Source organism: Bison bison, unplaced genomic scaffold (genome assembly GCF_000754665.1).
Source record: "Bison bison bison isolate TAMUID 2011002044 unplaced genomic scaffold, Bison_UMD1.0 scf7180017864320, whole genome shotgun sequence".
Taxonomy (NCBI): Eukaryota; Metazoa; Chordata; class Mammalia; order Artiodactyla; family Bovidae; genus Bison; species Bison bison.
In genome coordinates, this window is record NW_011494892.1 from 325,454 (window position 1) to 344,362 (window position 18,909).

Consider the following 18,909-nt stretch of genomic DNA (forward strand, 5'->3'; position numbering starts at 1 on the left):
AATATCAATCACCTCAGATATGCAGATGACACCACCCTTATGGCAGAAAGTGAAGAGGAACTCAAAAGCCTCTTGATGAAAGTGAAAGAAGAGAGTGAAAAAGTTGGCTTAAAGTTCAACATTAAGAAAACGAAGATCATGGCATCTGGTCCCATCACTTCATGGCAAATAGATGGGGAAACAGTGTCCGACTTTATTTTGGGGGGCTCCAAAATCACTGCAGATGGTGACTGCAGCCATGAAATTAAAAAAAGAAAAAAAAAAAAAAGAATCCATAGGTGGTAGGAGACAAGTAATTGTTTGTATTGCTGTGAAAGCACTTCATCAGGCATTCAGAATATTACTGATACTTTCATTTTTATTTTAAATATAGTATTTTTCTGAAAAAAAAAAAAAAGACGCTTACTCCTTGGAAGGAAAGTTATGACTAACTGAGACGGCATATTCAAAAGCAGAGACATTACTTGCCAACAAAAGTCCGTCTAGTCAAGGCTATGGTTTTTCCTGTGGTCATGTATGGATGTGAGAGTTGGACTGTGAAGAAAGCTGAGCGCCGAAGAATTGATGCTTTTGAACTGTGGTGTTGGAGAAGACTCTTGAGAGTCCCTTGGACTGCAAGGAGATCCAACCAGTCCATTCTGAAGGAGATCAGCCCTGGGATTTCTTTGGAAGGAATGATGCTAAAGCTGAAACTCCAGTACTTTGGCCACCTCATGCAAAGAGTTGACTCATTGGAACAGACCCTGATGCTGGGAGGGATTGGGGGCAGGAGGAAAAGGGGAGGACAGAGGATGAGATGGCTGGATGGCATCACTGACTCGATGGACATAAGTTTGAGTGAACTCCGGGAGTTGGTGATGGACAGGGAGGCCTGGCATGCTGCGATTCATGGGGTCACAAAGAGTCGGACATGACTGAGCAACTGAATTGACTGACTGAACTGATGAAGAAGATGTTTCTAGTCTCAGAAAACACAAGTCAAAGAGTTTAAGGGTAAAAGATCATGACAAACGTAACTGATCTCATAAGGATAAAAAACAAAATCCAAAAATCAAAACAAACATCACATTCATAATAGAACAGTGTTTCTCAAACAGGGGTGATTTGCCCCACAAAGTGACATTTGCTTATGTCCAAAGAGATTTTGGGGAAGAGGAGCTACCGGTATCTGGTGGGTGGAAGCCAGGAATGCTGCTAAACACCCTACAAAGCACAGACTGGACCCTCAAAGCAAAGAATTACCTGGCCCCTAGGTCGATAATATCAAGGCTGAAAAATGCTAATATAGAGAAAGCAAATGATGGAGAAAGTGGGATAGAATTTAGTAATCTGTGTCTGGGGGACCCAATATGAATATTGTTTTGATTATTGTTCTTAACCTTGTATTTTCCTATAATTTGGAAATTAATTCCAAATAAAGCATTTTTAAAAGCCTTTTAAAAAGTACTATGCTGTTTTAGAAAAGGCAGAGGAACCAGAGATCAAATTGCCAACATCCAGAGGATCATCAAAAAAGCAAGACAGTTCCAGAAAAACATTTATTTCTGCTTTATTGACTGTGCCAAAGCCTTTGACGGTGTGGATCACTATAAACTGTGGAAAATTCTGAAAGAGATGGGAATACCAGACCACCTGACCTGCTTCTTGAGAAACCTATATGCAGGTCAGGAAGCAATAGTTAGAACTGGACATGGAACAACAGACTGGTTCCAAATAGGAAAAGGAGTACGTCAAGGCTGTACATTGTCACCCTGCTTATTTAACTTCTATGCAGAATACATCATGAGAAGCACTGGGCTGGAAGAAGCACAAGCTGGAATCAAGATTGCCAGGAGAAATATCAATCACCTCAGATATGCAGATGACACCACCCTTATGGCAGAAAGTGAAGAGGAACTCAAAAGCCTCTTGATGAAAGTGAAAGAGGAGAGTGAAAAAGTTGGCTTAAAGCTCAACGCTGATTCAGAAAAAGAAGATCGTGGCATCTGGGCCCATCACTTCATGGGAAATAGATGGAGTAACAGTGGAAACAGTGTCAGACTTTATTTTTTTGGGCTCCAAAATCACTGCAGATGGTGACTGCAGCCATGAAATTAAAAGACGCTTAGTTCTTGGAAGGAAAGTTATGACCAACCTAGATAGCATATTGAAAAGTAGAGACGTTACTTTGCCAACAAAGGTCTGTCTAGTCAAGGCTATGGTTTTTCCAGTGGTCATGTATGGATGTGAGAGTTGGACTGTGAAGAAGGCTGAGCGCTGAAGAATTGATGCTTTTGAACTGTGGTGTTGGAGAAGACTCTTGAGAGTCCCTTGGACTGCAAGGAGATCCAACCAGTCCATTCTGAAGGAGATCAGCCCTGGGATTTCTTTGGAAGGAATGATGCTAAAGCTGAAACTCCAGTACTTTGACCACCTCATGCGAAGAGCTGACTCAGTGGAACAGACCCTGATGCTGGGAGGGATTGGGGGCAGGAGGAAAAGGGGACGCCAGAGGATGAGATGGCTGGATGGCATCACCGACTTGATGGACATAAGTTTGAGTGAACTCTGGGAGTCGGTGATGGACAGGGAGGCCCGGCGTGCCGTGATTCATGGGGTCACAAAGAGTCGGATATGACTGAGCGACTGAAATGAACTGAACTGATGCTGAGATGATTACTTTATCATACATTAAACCACTGCAGAGAAAAGTGGACCTCTTTGGGGGCTCTCTATTCTATTTCACGCATGACAGACATCTTTTTTCCCAGTGCCACATTCTTTTCATCTCTATTTCTATATAATTCTAGCAACCTCATTCCATTAACAAAAATAGAACTGTTTTTAAAATATATATATATGTACCTATATATTGTTATATTTGGTTTTTCCAAATTAGTTTTAGTTTTCTTATTTTTAAAAAAATCTTTTATTGGGATCCTGATTTGAAAGCACTCTTTCAATTCAGAATGCCATTTCACACACTTCTTTGGGAAACATCTCCTGAAGACTCAGAGTAATGAACATTTCTGGTTAGGAGACCTAATTATCAAAGTCCATAAGAATAGTTCTTTGGAAATTAATGAAGCAAGGCATTTTAATATATGCACCTTAAATATGCAAAGATCACATAGCTGGGTTGTTTATTTGCCTGATCATTTTTCAGGAAACAGAGAGAGAGGCTGGGCTCTGAAAGGCTGAAGCAGTGATTCCCCAATGATAGCACCACTCATGTCATCCAAGCTTTTCAGGGTCATCCGAAATGAAAAGTGATATTAAACCACACGTAATACTAAGAATATGTTTGCATTAGAAAAATACAAATGCATTTTCAAAGGTTGACATGTTGGAAAATGCTTTTGTATTTTTTAAGCTATAGAATCTTAAAGCCTAAGTGACTTTAAATTAACTACATCTATCACAGATACATTTCTCTACATGTATTTGTAGCTCTGTCTGGAACATAGCAGCATACCAATATATCAATGAGTTAGAAACTTGGATTCTATTTCACTTCTATTTTATCTCTGTTTATTAACAATTTCTTCAAAGGTAAAATAATATAAATAGGTCCACTAAAGGATATGTGTTAATATAGTAGTCTTCAACCTTTTTAGCACCAAGGACCGGTTTCACGGAAGACAATTTTTCAATGGATGGGGGTGGGCGGTGGGGTGGAGAATGATTGGTCAGGCAGTAATGGGAGTTGACAGGCAGGATGGTGCAGGTGGTGATGCAAGTTATGGGGAGCAATAGGGTGCAGCATATGAAGCTTCGCGTGCTCACTCACTGCATACTTCGCGCTATGCAGCCAGGTTCCTAACAGGCCAAGGACTGCTACCAGTCTGTGGCATGGGGGTTGGGGATCCTGTAATGTATTTAATAACTGTCTCACAAAATCATTTTCAAAAGAGAAAGACCCCATTTGTGGTGGCTGGTAGCTTTCATGTTCCCAATCCTCTCTTTTCCCTTTTGTCCCATATCTGGACAACCTCATAAAAAGGAGAGCTTATAATGTTAGGCCCCAGCATACTCAGTCCCTTGGCACTAAACTTTCAAAGTATGCAAACCCTAGCCTGAGCATGGGACTCCCTACCTGGCTTACCTCCTAACTGTAATAAAAACTCAAAGCCCTGAATTGTTCCTGTTCTACTCCAGATCAAACCAGAGCCATTTTCCTTGAATGATATATTTACTATTGACTGTTGTGAGTAACAAATCCTTTTCATACCCACTGGAGCCCAGGTGTCATTTGTCCCAACCTCCATAACTTCCTGAGGCAGGGGACTGCCTAGCATCCAGTAGGAGATGGCAAATAAAACACCAATAAAACAAAGAAAACACCAACTGACAGTTTTGCTTACTGATATCTCAGAATCACTTGCCAAGGAGCTGGATGATTCCAATCTCTAGGAAGTCCTCCAGAGAAAGACCAGGAGAGTAATAGCATCATGTTTGTAATCTTGAATAAGTTAGAATTTGAAATATACTAAAGCAAATGTATAAGAGAAGGTTAATAATTCACACAACTAAATCTGAAGGGATAAAATTAAGCCCAGAAATGCAATACTAAAGACCTAACTTCAGTAACTTTTACTTTTATTATTTTAACAAAAACATTTAAAATGAAAACTTTTCTTATACCTAAACTACACATTAAAAACCAAAACACAGAATCCCAGTTCTCACCCAAATGGCACTCCAAGGGCACCAAGAGGAGTCACCAGGACCGTGGGGACCGCTGTGTAAGCCAGGAAGTTTCCAATCTGGCCAACAGCCACTGTCAAGAGAATCACAAGGATATCACTGCAATTACAAAACTCTCTTTGAGCAACATCCCAGAGTTGAATTTTGCAAGACTGTGCTCTGAAAGGGCTTCTTTTCCATTCCAGGTGAGGAAGGCTATATGGGACACTGTTTGCATGTTTAAGAGTCCTGAGGGCAGAGGACAGCAGGCCCAGAAGTATCTATCACTGCCCTAATTAGTCAAGGGAGTAGCTTCAACTTGCTATGAAAATTCCCAACTTAACCAACAGTGATTGACAGTGGATGCAATAAAAGTGTATTTCCACTTTCTTCTTAACATATCCCTGTTTTAAGACAGATCATATAGAGCTTCCATGGCCCTTCAAGCGGCCTGGGATACATTCCAGTGACATACTGCTGGCACGTCCGGTGGAAACACTATTGCCTGCACAGGACTGTGTCTGAGGCTGCATCAAGATAAAGCTCAAACATGAGCTCTTCAATAAAGCAACATCTGCCAGAAAATTTATTGCCTAAATACAACATGTGACAAATAGACCTCAAGATACATCTGAAATATCTAACAAAATTTTTCTTTACATATTTAATGTTCTGAAGTCTAACTTTATATAACACATGACCTCTGTTAAGGCTGAGTGAAGAAACTCTCTTTTGTAAACCAATGACACTGAGCAAAAGTTCACCAGATGCCCACAGACAAACCACAGATGAGGAAGCAAGAGGTGCTTTAATTTCTTCAGACCCAGGGCAATCTGACCTGGATAAAATTCAGGGCTAATTTCAGGCAGCAGGAACCTCTACCCTCTCCCTCCATTGCTCCCCACCCTCTTGGTCCTCATTCCAAAGAACAAGCTAAGCTCAACCCACAACCTCCACCCAGCCCTGCCAGACAAATGACTGATCTTACAAAAGACCAAGCTTTTCATCAAAAAGAGTACTTACTTGCAATTGTTCCTGCCCACCATACAATGTCTGTTAAGTAGGAGGTACCTGTAAAGAGTGAGATAAATGTGTCAGGAAGGTATGAAGCGAGAGGCTTACAAGCTACATACTGAAAAGAGGAAGTCAATCCAAACAAAATCTTTATAAACTGTAGGGTTTTTTGGCTCAACATGTCACCTAGAGACAAATATTCTTTGGAGTAACATTTTATATGTTGATTTCAAATGAGATTTGATCTTCAAAGTACAATTCTCTCATGCATTGACAGAAACCCATGTATATGATAATTTTACTAGCATAGGGTTTAACGACTTGCTACTTAAACAGGTTACTCAATGTTCATAATGTAGAAGTTCTGTGACATGGCTCTTTTTGAAACCATGTGAAAATGGCTGAAACAGACCCTTACACTCACTCAACGACTGACACTGTACACAGTGTTTCTCTTTTACTTCCTGAGATTACCCTCCTATGTTCCCACGCATGCCAGGGCAGGCAGAGATGGGAGCAGCTGTCCAGGCCCTTGTCACATCCAGCCCTCCTTTTGTCCCTCTTCAGGTATGTCAAAATGCTCCTAGTCCAAGAGGCTTTTTTCAGTTCCGATTAAAATACCTAATTCTATTCGGATGTTTTAATTTTCAGTAATTTGGTATAATGGACATAGGAAGCCAACCTGTTTCACTGAGAAGCAGAGCTCCAGGTATTTAAAAAGTACCTTTAAAAAATGAGATCAATAAGTAATGATAAAGTAGAAGGAATGGTCTAGTTCAAATAGCACCATTTGGCAACATCACAGTAAAAACTTATTCAGGCAAGAACCATCAATGGATAATAAATGGGTGAATGAAAGCTTGTTGAGGGATAGGATTGTCACATAGTCTCCATGGATCACCTCCACCAGTTTTATAATCACAAGAGATAAAGTTATCTTTGGGCTTCCCAGGTGGCACCAGTGGTAAAGAACTTGCTTGCCAATGCAGGAGACATAAGAGATGTGGGTTTGATCCCTGGGTCGGGAAGATCCCCTGGAGAAGGGAATGGCAACCCACTCCAGCATTCTTGCCTGGAGAATCCCATGGACAGAGGAGCCTGACAGGCTACAGTCCGTAGGCTCGTAAGAGTCAGACATGACTGAAGCAACCTGCGCACACAGCATGCAAGACTCTGATGAACATTACCTTAACCTAATGGTCAAAGTCAAGTTTAACATAATCAGCAGCAGGACTAGCCACACTGTGTCCTCCTGTGGGTGTACCAAGAAGGGTACAACATTATGTCTTCAGAGCTCCTACCAGAGTGCATCACCTGATCTGATCACAAGGAAATTGTGAAATGGTCCATATTTCAGTTGGCCTGGACTCTGAAATCAGCAATGTCATGAAAGACAACTGTTTCAGATGACAGGAAATTAAAAGAGATGTGACTAAACACAACACATGATGTTAGATGGAAAAAAGGCTGCTACAGAGGACAGTGTGGGGTAACTGGCAAAACCAGCTGGACTGCTGTAGATAGCAGAGTAACAAAACCTCTTCACTTACTACATGAGAATGTGACTTATGGTCCGCTTTTTGAGGGCTAATAGGATGAAAATGACCCCTGATGGGCAAGTGGCACCTAACTGGAGGTGCATGCACACCTTCAGGAGATTATCACTTAAGCTCCCCCTTAGCACAATACCTCTGGGAACAGGCACAGCTCTTTGAGGGTCTGGGAGTTCTGCATCTACAACTTTATACTGGGGGGCATGAGGCTTATAAGGATGGGCAGTTGAGCACCGCCTGCTGCAGTTCTGCCTCTAAGCCCTGAAACTGCACCCTTAAAGAGCACCCTATAGCTCTGCCTCTGCTATCAGGCTCCAAAACAGAGGGCCTGACACTGGCTCCTGTCCCATGTCCTTCTGAATGTGCCTGATGTGAATGTGGCCCATGGTGTCCTACATGTCTGAAAATATAGCTGAGCCTAAGAATGCCCTGCAGTGAACACTGCAGAACAACTATCAACTATTAATACAGAATCCTGGTTGAATTTCCCAAAAGTGCTGTGGCTATTTTAGAGCCTGTCCTTACTTACATGTGAAATCTTAAAGAAAGAGAAAAAGACAGAATTGTCAAAGCAATCCTAAAGAAAAAAAACTAAGCCGTAGGCAAATCCTCCTAGACCTCAGACAATACTGCAAAGCTACAGTAACTAGGACAGTGTGGTACTGGCACAAACACAGACAGATCGATGAAAGAGGACACAGAGTCCAGACATAAACCTACAGACTCAGGGTCAATCAACCTTCAACTAAAGAGGCAAGAATATACCATGAAAAAAGACATTCTCTTCAGCAAATTGTGCTTGGAAAGCTGGACAGCCTCACATAAATCAATCAAAGTAAAACACTCCTTCACATCATATACAAAAAATAAACTCAAAATAGCTTAAAGAGATTTCCCTGGTGGTCCAGTGGTTAAGACTGTGCTTTCAACACAGGCAGTGTGGGTTCAATCCCTGGTCAGAGAAATAGGATCCCACATGCTGTGTGGCATGACCAAAATTTAAAAAAAAAAAAAAAAAAGACCTTAAATATAAGGCATGACACCATAAAACTCCTGAAAGAGAACACAGACAAAACATTCTCTGATATAAATCGTAAAAATAGTTTCTTGGCTCAGGCTCCCAAGGTAAAAGAAATAAACAAACTGTACTGAATCCAACTTAAAATCTTTTGCACAGCAAAGGAAACCATCAACAAAACAAAAAGACAACCTATGGAATGGGAGAAAATATTTGCAAATGATACAACCAAAAAAAGACTGATATCCAAAATATACAGCTTATACAACTCAATATCAAAAACAACCTAATGAAAAAATGGGCAGAAAATCTAAATAGACAAGTCTCCAAAGAAGACATACAGATGGCTAACATGCACATGAAAAGATGCTCAACATCACTAATTATTAGAAAAATTCAAGTCAAAACCACAATGAAGTATGGCCTCAAACCAGTCAGAATGGTTATCATCAAAAAGTCTATAAACAATAAATGCTAGAAAGGATGTGGAGAAAAGAGAACTCTCCTACACTGTTGGTGGGAATGTAAATTGGTACAGCCATTATGGAAAACAGTATGGCAATTCCTTAAAGAACTAAAAATAGAGCTATCATATGATCCAGCAATCCTATTCTTAGTTATACACTGGGAAAGATGTAAACTCTAATCTGAAAAGATACATTCACCCCAATGTTCACAACAGCACTGTTTACAATAGCCAAGACATGAAAGCAACCTAAGTATCCATCAACAGACAAACGGATAAAGATGTGCAGTGTATGGGAATACATGTGTTTGTCTGGAATATTACTCAGCCATTAAAAAGAATGAAATATTGCCATTTGCAGCAACACATGGGCCTAGAGATTATCATACTAAGTGAAGTAAGTCAGATAGAGAAAGATAAGCAATTATCTTATATACCACTTATATGTGGAATCTAAAAATAATACAAATGAATCTATAAACAAAACAGAAACAGACACACAGACATAGAAAACAAACTGATGGTTACCAAAGAGGAAAGGGAGGGGCAGATAAACAAGGAGTATGGGATTAACAGACAGACAGTACTATATATAAAACAGATAAACAACAAGAATTTACTGTGTAACAGAGAATAATATCCAGTATCTTGTAATAACCTTATGTACTTATAAGTATATATAATAATCTTATTATGTAATATAATGTAAAATAATCTGAAAAATACAATATATATATAAAACTGAACCACTTTGCTGAATACTTGAAATTAATATAATATTATAAATCAATTACATTAGGATTTTTAAAAATATTAACAAAATCAAACTCATATATACAAAAAGATTGGTGGTGGCCATAGGCAAGGGGTGGAGGAAATGGGTGAAGGGGTCAAAAGGTACAAAATTCCAGCCATAAAATAAATAAGTCCTAGGGACACACTGTATAGCATGGTGACTATAGTTGATAATACTATATTGTATATGAATGTTGCTAAGAGTAGATATTCGGAGAAGGCAATGGCAACCCACTCCGGTGTTCTTGCCTGGAGAATCCTAGGGACGGCGGAGCCTGGTGGGCTGCCGTCTATGGGGTCGCACAGAGTCGGACATGACTGAAGCGACTTAGCAGCAGCAGCAGCAGCAAGAGTAGGTCTTAAAGAGTCTTATCACAGGGGAAAATTGTTACCATGTGTGGTGATAAATGTTAACTAGATTTATTGTGGTGATCATTTCACAATGTATACATATATCAAATAATTACACAGTACAACTGAAACTAATGTTATACATCAATTTTATTTTGATGTTTTTTTAAAAAAGAATACTATGCACCCACTTAAAATAAAAAAAATTTTTTGTGAATCACTGTTGTACACGTGTAACTAATATTGTACATCAACTATACTTCAATAAAAATGCAATTTAAAAATCAGTCATTCATCTGCATTTACCTCATTAAAGGAAGACTACCAGTTCACCAGGTGACATACATACGTACATGCATGCATGCTCAGGTGCTTCAGTCGAGTCTGCTGCTTGGTGATGCCATGGACTGCAGCCCGCCAGGCTCCTCTGTCCATGGGATCCTCCAGGCAAAAATGCTGGAGTGAGTTACCATGCCCTCCTCCAGGGAACCTTCCCAACTCAGGTATTGAACCTGCATTTCCTGTGATTCCTGCACTGCAGGCAGATTCTTTACCTGCTGAGCCATCAGGGAAGCTCACACACATACATATATAAAATTAAAAATAACAACAACAACAACAAATTTAGGGTCTCTCCTGGTGGTCCAGTGGCTAAAGACTCCACATTCCCAGTGCAGGAGGTCCAGGTTCAATCCCTGGTCGGAGAACTAAGAGCCCATGTGCCATGAGGTACAGTCAGAAACAAAACCCAAAAAACACCACATGACGCAACCAAGCATTCCCATGCCACAGCCAAAGACCCTGCATGCCCTACAGAGACTGAAGACGCCATGGGCTGCAACTAAGACTTGGCACAGCCTAAATAAATAAATATTTTTATATGCTGTTTATTTAAAAATGAAAAGTCATAAAGCCCACTTTCAAATACAGTGTATGAGGAGCCTCATGGATAGTTCCCTAGCAAAACAACCATAATTGGTAAATAAAGCAGTAAAAATAAAATAAAGTCTCTGGAAATTGTCCCAAGAGGATACAGCAAATGAAGAAACATTTTTTTCAAGAAAATCAACAAAATCTCAGTAAGAACAGTGAGTCTTTAGCACATGAGCCAAGACCCACTTCTCTCTCTGCTGCAGCTCAGCTGGACAGACGTGCCACTCCAGGCTGGTGTGACCAAAAGAGAGGGCTCCTTCCCCTCTCAGCTCTCAGTCACCAGAAGAGCAGGCCTCCAGCACTTCCAATCCCTTCCAACTTCAAGTTGAAGAGATTAAATATCTGGTTAATCCATCCAAGGGTTGGAGGCTCACTTCCTTCACTCAGTCCCTACTTTTAGGGTACAGAATCTACCCTAGGCATGGCAGGTCCTAATCATCCTGTCCCAAGCATGAAGATAAATGTAGGGTGAATATCCTATATCTGGAGAGGCAAGAAGAGAAGATCAGAGGCTACTACCCCCACCCACTAATTGTTCTCAACAAGTAAATCTGCCTGAATTTAACAGGATAAGGTTTTAAAGCAATCTATGCACTGCAGCATTGTCAAAAACAGTAGAGCAACTAGCCAGCAATTAGTAGATCTGGGTGTAGTACCCAATGAGGCAGACAACAAAGAAATCAGGGTAAGAGACGATCGAAGATTGCCAGTTGCCAGTTGGATGACCATTGTCATCCCAGGGTAAAGGTGCACATATCCAAGGCTATCCCCTCTGAGGAGTGACATCAGAGACTTCACATTGCAGGGGAATGACAAATGGATAAATATACTTTATCAAGGTACTCTAAGTCACTAAACAAATAAACAAACAATAGGTTGGAGGTGGGGGTAGGAGAATATGCATCTAGAGTTGCTACCACATATTACTTAAAATCAACAAAAATATTGTATCGGTATCAACAAAAATATCATGAGGTAACAACAACAAAAACCATTTCAAAAATGGGGAAAAGATTGGAATAGATGTTTCTCCAGAGAAGATATACAAATAGCCAATAAGCACATATAGATATGCTCAAAATCACTAATCATTAGGGAAATGCAAATTGTTAACAATGATGAGATACCACCTACACCCATTAGAAAGGCTACTATCAAAACAAACAAACAAAAATCCAGAAAAACAGCAAGTGTTGGTAAAGATACACAGAAATTCAAAGAAACCCTTGCTGATTGCTGGTGAAAATGGAAAATGGTGTACTTGCTGTGGATAACAGAATGGCAGTTCCTCAGAAAGTTAAATATAGACTTAGCATATGATCCAGCAATCCCCCTTCTGGGTATATATCCATAAAAACTGAAAGCACAAATTTGAACAAGTATGTGCACACTTATGTTCTTAGTAGCATTATTCACAATAGCCAAAAAGCCATTAGAATCCACATGTCTATCAATGGATGAATAGATAAATTGATAAAATATAATGTATATATTCCCTTTTGTTATGCATGAAACAGCAAGCAGTACAAAATCTACTGTATCAGTGCTTTAGTAGTATTTGTCTTTGTTGCACTAACTATAAATGTTCTGGAAAAGAACTATTGAAACGATGATTATTACCTGATTGGTAATAATAAAAAAAATAATTTTTAACTGAAAAAAATTATAAGATGCACCAAACAAACAAGAAAACATGCAGTATATTACAAATATCATTTAAAGGGGGGAATGCAAGCAACAAAATTGCCCGTGAGAGCATCCAGATTTTAGATATAACAAAAACTTCAAACCAGTTATTTAAAATATGTTCAAATAACTAAAGGAAATCATGCTTAAAGAAGTAAAGATATGATGACAACTCATCATCAAATAGAGTATCAATAGACATAAATTGGGCTTCCCTGATGGCTCAGAGGTTAAAGCGTCTGCCTGCAATGCGGGAGACCTGGGTTCGATCCCTGGGTTGGGAAGACTCCCCTGGAGAAGGAAATGGCAACCCACTCCAGTATTCTTGCCCGGAGAATCCCATGGATGGAGGAGCCTGGTGGGCTACAGTCCATGGGGTCACAAAGAGTCGGACACGACTGAGAGACTTCACTTTCAGACATAAATTATTTTAAAAAAATGAAAAGCCAACTGTAAATTCTGGGGTTGAAAGGTAAAATGACTAGAATGAAAAAATCAATAGCAGATTTTAACCTCCTGGCAGAAGAAAGAATCAGTGAACTTGAAGACATATTGATAAAGATTATACATTCTGGAAAACATTAACAGAGAACAAAAACTAAAGAGAGAGAGGTACAAATAAAAATTAACAGCACCTCAGAGAAATGTGGGACATCATTAAGAATATCAATAGATATAATGTGATTATCAGAGGAAAAGAAAGTATCAGAAAAAATATTCAAGGAAAAATAGCTGAAACTTACCAAATGTGATTAAAAAAAAACAAAAACTACACATCCAGGAAGCTCAAAAAACTCCAATGAGACAAACACAAAGATATCCACACCCAGTCACATGATGGTAAAATGCTCAAAGACAAAATTGTGAAAGAAGCAAGAGAAAAACAACTGACAACAAGGGAATTCCAATAAGATTAACAACTGACTTCTCAGCAAAATAGTGGAGGCCAGAAAGCAGTGGAATAATACAAAGTTCTTAAAGGAGAAATCTTACATCCAGCAAAACTATCTTTCAAATATGAAGGCAAAACAAAAACATTCTCAGATAAGTAAAACTGAAGAGAACTGAGAACAAACAGAGCTTACAATAAACATTAAATGAAGTTCTTCAGGTGAAAGCAAGTAAATTCAGACGGTACTTTGAATACATACACATACACACACACACTCCAGTAATGACAGAGGTAACTGCGTCATTATAAAAGTCAGTGGAAATGAAAATATATTGTCCTTTCTCATCTTGCTGCTGCTGCTGCTGCTAAGTCGCTTCAGTCGTGTCCAACTCTGTGCGACCCCATAGACAGCATCCCAGTAGGCTCCCCCGTCCCTGGGGTTCTCCAGGCAAGAATACTGGAGTGAGTTGCCATTTCCTTCTCCAATGCATGAAAGTGAAAAGTGAAAGTGAAGTTGCTCAGTCGTGTCCGACTCTTAGCGACCCCATGGACAGCAGCCTACCAGGCTCCTCCGCCCATGGGATTTTCCAAGCAAGAGTACTGGAGTGGGGTGCCATTGCTTTCTCATCTTAGATGATTTGAAAAGGTACTGAATGTATATTATTGTATTGTCACATCAATAACATACAGCATTATACATTATATAGTATACATTATAAATACACACATATATAACATATAGTAATAAATTTGATAAGGGCAGCACAAAGGATATGTGTGTGAGCAAAGTTTTACCAAGCAAGAACATGATAACTTGATGGTAACTTGATCCACAGAAACAAATGAAGAAGATAAGAAATGGTAAATAAGAAAGTAACATAACAAGGACTTCTCTGTGGACCAGTGGCTAAGACTCCACATTTCCAATGCAGGAGGCCTGGGGTTGACCCCTGGTCTGGGGGCCTCCCTGGTGGCTCACACAGTAAAGAGTCTGCCTCCAGTGCAGGAGACCTGGGTTTGATCCCTGGGTTAGGAAGATCCCCTGGAGAAGGAAATGGCAACCCACTATGGTATTCTTGCCTGGAAAATCCCATGAATGGAGGAGCCTGGCAGGCTACAGACCATGGGGTCAAAAAAGAGTCGGACACAACTGAGTGACTTCACTTTTTTTCAGTGCTACAATTAAGAGTTTGCATGCCACAGCTAAAATCCAGCATGCCACAAAGAAGACTGAAGATCCTAGGTGCTGCAACTAAGACCAAGCACAGCCAAATAATTTCTTTAAAAAGAAACATAACAGACACTATAAATCTGTATTTGACTTCATTTTCTAAGCCTCTTTGGGATATAAAATAATATAAAGTATACATTATCTTTATTATAAGCTACAACAATACATTGTTGGGTTTGTAACATAAAAAATGTAACATATATAACAATAATAAAGAAAGAAGTTACATGTATATGTATGGCTGACTCCCTTTGCTACTCACCTGAAACTATCACAATATTGTTAATTGGCTATACCTCACTACAAAAGGTTTCTGGTGTTTAAAAAAAAAAAATTACAAAAAAAAAAAAAAAAGCAGCAATGCAGCTGTATAGGAGTAATATTTCTATATCTACCTGGATTTAAATTAGTATAAGTCTGAAGTAGATTCCATTAGCTAAAATATAATGGTAAATCCTAGAGCAAATAACTAAAAAATATGGTGAAAAATCATTAGAGGAATTAAAAGGTTACACTAGAGAAATTCACATAATGCAAATAAAGCCATAAATGAGTAGAGAAACAGAAAATCTACAAGATGCATAGAAAAAGAGTAAATGGCATAAATCCAACTGTAAAAATTAAAACAGTAAATGCCAATTGATTTATAGTATTGTTCAAGTCTTCTACTTCTTTGCTGATCTTCAGCCTTGTTTTTCCATCCATTTGAATGTAGGATACTAACATCTCCAACTACTATTTTTTTTTTTATTTTTATTTATTTGGTTGCATCAGGTCTTAGCTATGGTTGCCCCACGGCATGTGGGATCCTAGTTCCCCAACCAGGGATCAAACCAGCGTCCCCTCCATTGGAAGGCAGATTCTTCACCACTGGACCACCCGGGAAGTCCGATCCAGCCACCTCTTTTAATTGTCTCTCTCTCCCTTTATTCTGTCAGTTTTGCTGAAGCAAAACTGGGTGTTGTTGCCAAGTCCACATGTATTTAGAAATGTTGTATCTTCCTGAAGATTGAACCATTTCATCATTATAAAATGTCCTTCTTTGTCTCTAGTAACAATTTTTGCCTTAAAGTTTATTCTGTTTAATATAAGCATGGCCACTCCTGCTCTCTTGTGTGTATAAATAAATATTCTTGCTTATTATTTAAAATAGCTCTGAATATCATTCTAGATCTTGAAGATTGTTTTACAGCAAGTGAACACACTAATTTACTCAACAGCTTTTCAAAATTCTACATATGATATTCAGCAGATTTCAGGAACTTAGAAATCAAGGAATCAGTCACAATCTTTTCTGTTGGGGGTCTATGCTGAGGGCATGGGACCACTGCTACAGCAGCAGCTAGAATGTGGGCAATCCTCCTGCAGTTCAAGGATGCCAGTACAAGGGGACCCACTGAGACTCTCCTCTTTCACGGCTTTCACTATCGTACAACACTACTATAGAGCGTATGCTTTTGCTGGTTTCAAATGGATTCTCACTAAAATGGGGAAGGACCTGGGATACTAGGAATGGAGAAATAACAAGATTTTGGTCTCCCTTTAGTCAAAGGGTACAAGTCAGCTGCAAGTGTTTAGGGTCCCCCCACTCATACTCCCCAAGAGGAGATTGAATTTGCTGAAATGCAAAAGTATTGCAATCACCTGCACCTTTTAAGTCAATATTAGGTAAAATTTTTCTGCTTTAATAGGCATTAAGTTACACTTCTAACTATGTATCAAAGTGGTACTTCTCCACGTGGGCCCCAAGGACCCCAGTTCAGCAGTACCCCCAGTGCTCATGGAAGAAAACCCACTGCTCTTTCTGCTCATCCACCTGTGCAGTAGCTGCCCCAGGTTCCATCCTCTTGCAGCCAGAAACTCTTAGGAGCCTGCCTTCCACGTTAGGCCTTGGCCCTGCTATAGACATTATTTTCTTATGTTCTAAAATGACAGTTTCTTCATAGTTTCACCTTCATCACTGTCCCTAAACATCTTAGTTACTTAGCTGACACCCTCAGGGGGCCCTTGTTCAAGCTTATGTTCATGCTCATCCTCTTTCAGGCTGATGTTTGGGACTCTTCAAGTTCTCTGGCCTCAGCAAGAACAAGGAGCTCAGAACTGTAGAACACTGATGATTTTCTGTTTGTTTATTTGACTGCACTCATGCCTCCTCCCCTCCACTCCTAAGTATGGGTTCCAAAGGTAGCAATATCTAAAGTCTAGAATTTTTTTCTCCCCTCATACTGGAAACCCTGGATGCTGAGAGTTCAATGGTTGTTTATAATAGCTGAACCATAAGACAAAGAACTGTTGTGCAAACACAAAAGAACCTTCTCAGGATGATAATACCAATTGGCAGTGATGTTGTCTATTGATAGTCTATTGTCTACTGATATTGATATGATAATATCAATTGGCAGTGATGATGGACTATTGGCTTTTAAAACCTTCCATTTAGTTATAAACATGTGTCAGAAATGTCCTTAAAATATTACTTTCTAGCACAAAAATACAGACAGTCATCTAGTTTATGTACCTCCTGATCATACCACAGGAAAATTACTTCCATTCACGTGTGCTCCCAAGAGGAAGAACAGAAGTTGCTACAAACAGCAAAGCAGAAGTGGATCATTAAGTCCTTTACTAGCTAATTAATGCCTTAACTTAAAAGATGCTACATAGTTTTTACAGAGTTCTTTAAAAAAAAGAACTATCAAGAAAATTTCTTTCCTGACACCAACTAGCTAAATGAGAGCATTAACTAGACTCAATTTGGGTACTTGGTATTCACCAATGTATGAATGGAGTTAGTACCTGAAGTTCTTATTAGTACAGTTAGTACCTGTATGATTCTTATTAGATATGTAGAATCTACTTTCCTAAAGAAATAGCTAGGCAATTTTGAAAAAGAAGAAAAAACCTGTACGACTTATACTATCTGATTTTAAGATTATAAAACAACATAATCAAGACAGACTGACGTTAAGTATAGGCATAAACAATAAAAAGCTAAAGCTCTAATACTTTGGCCACCTGATGCAAAGAGCCAACTCATTGGAAGAGACACTGATGCTGGCAAAGATCAAAGGCAGGGGGAGAAGGCGACAACAGAGGACAAGATGGTTGGATAACATCACAGACGCAATGGACATGAATTTGAGAAAACTCCGGGAATGATGAAGGACAGGGAAGCCTGGCGTGCTGCAGTCCATGGGGTCGCAAAGAGTCGGACACAATTGAGGGACTGAGCATATAATAAAAACAGAATACAATTCAGAAATACACTCACACATGTACACTCAGATCATGGACTAAAGCAGCAGTATAATTCAGTCAACAAATGATGCAGAACCAAATGTCTACCAGGAGAGACAACACTGAACCTTGACTCATACCTTCACTTCAGTTCAGTTCAGTCGCTCAGTAGTGTCCAGCTCTGTGATCCCATGAACCGCAGCATGCCAGGCTTCCCTGTCCTCCACCAACTCCCGGAGCTTACTCAAACTCATGTCCATTGAGTTGATGATGCCATCCAACCATCTCATCCTCTGTCATTCCCTTCTCCTCTGCCTTCAATCTTTCCCAGCATCAAGGTCTTTTCCAGTGAGTCAGTTCTTCACATCAGGTGGCCAAAGTATTGCAGTTTCAGCTTCAGTATCAGTCCTTCCAATGAATATTTAGGACTGATTTCCTTTAGGATGGACTGGTTGGATCTCCTTGCAGTTCAAGGGACTCTCAAGAGTCTTCTCCAACACCAAAGTACACAAGCATCAATTCTTAGGTGCTCAGCTTTCTTTATGGTCCAACTCTCTCACATCCACACGTTGACTACTGGAAAAGCCATAGATTTGACTAGACGGACCTCTGTTGGCAAAGTAATGTCTCTGCTTTTTAATATGCAGTCTAGGTTGGTCATAACTTTTCTTCCAAGGAGCAAGTGTCTTTTAATTTCATGGCTGCAGTCACATCTGCAGCGATTTTGGAGCCCCCCAAAATAAAGTCTCTCACTGTTTCCATTGTTTCTGCATCTATTTGTCATGAAGTGATGGGACCAGATGCCATGATCTTAGTTTTCTGAATGTTGAGTTTTAAGCCAACTTTTTCACTCTCCTCTTTCACTTTCATCAAGAGGCTCTTTAGTTCTTCTTCACTTCTTCACTTTCTGCCACAAATGTGGCATACCTTGACTCATACCTTAGTCGTATACAAAAATTAATTCAAGATGGCTTGCAAAAAGATCTTAATGATCCAGATAACCACAATGGTGTGCTCACTCACCTAGAGCCAGACATCCTGGAGTATGAAGTCAAGTGGATCTTAGGA

At 39.6% G+C, this 18,909-nt stretch overlaps 1 protein-coding gene across 1 annotated transcript in view; it reads right to left on the reverse strand.

Annotated features, from left to right (window-relative positions):
* NIPA1 (non imprinted in Prader-Willi/Angelman syndrome 1) overlaps positions 1-5,947 on the reverse strand; it is a 23,603-nt gene extending 17,656 nt beyond the window's left edge. Inside the window, exons 1-2 of the mRNA XM_010852981.1 lie at positions 5,689-5,947; positions 4,669-4,759 (exon numbers count right to left, since the gene is read on the reverse strand). Coding sequence (XP_010851283.1) covers positions 4,669-4,759; positions 5,689-5,860 — 263 coding nt within the window. The 5' untranslated portion in view covers positions 5,861-5,947. The remainder of the gene's footprint in view (positions 1-4,668; positions 4,760-5,688) is intronic.
* Positions 5,948-18,909: the final 12,962 nt, after the last annotated feature.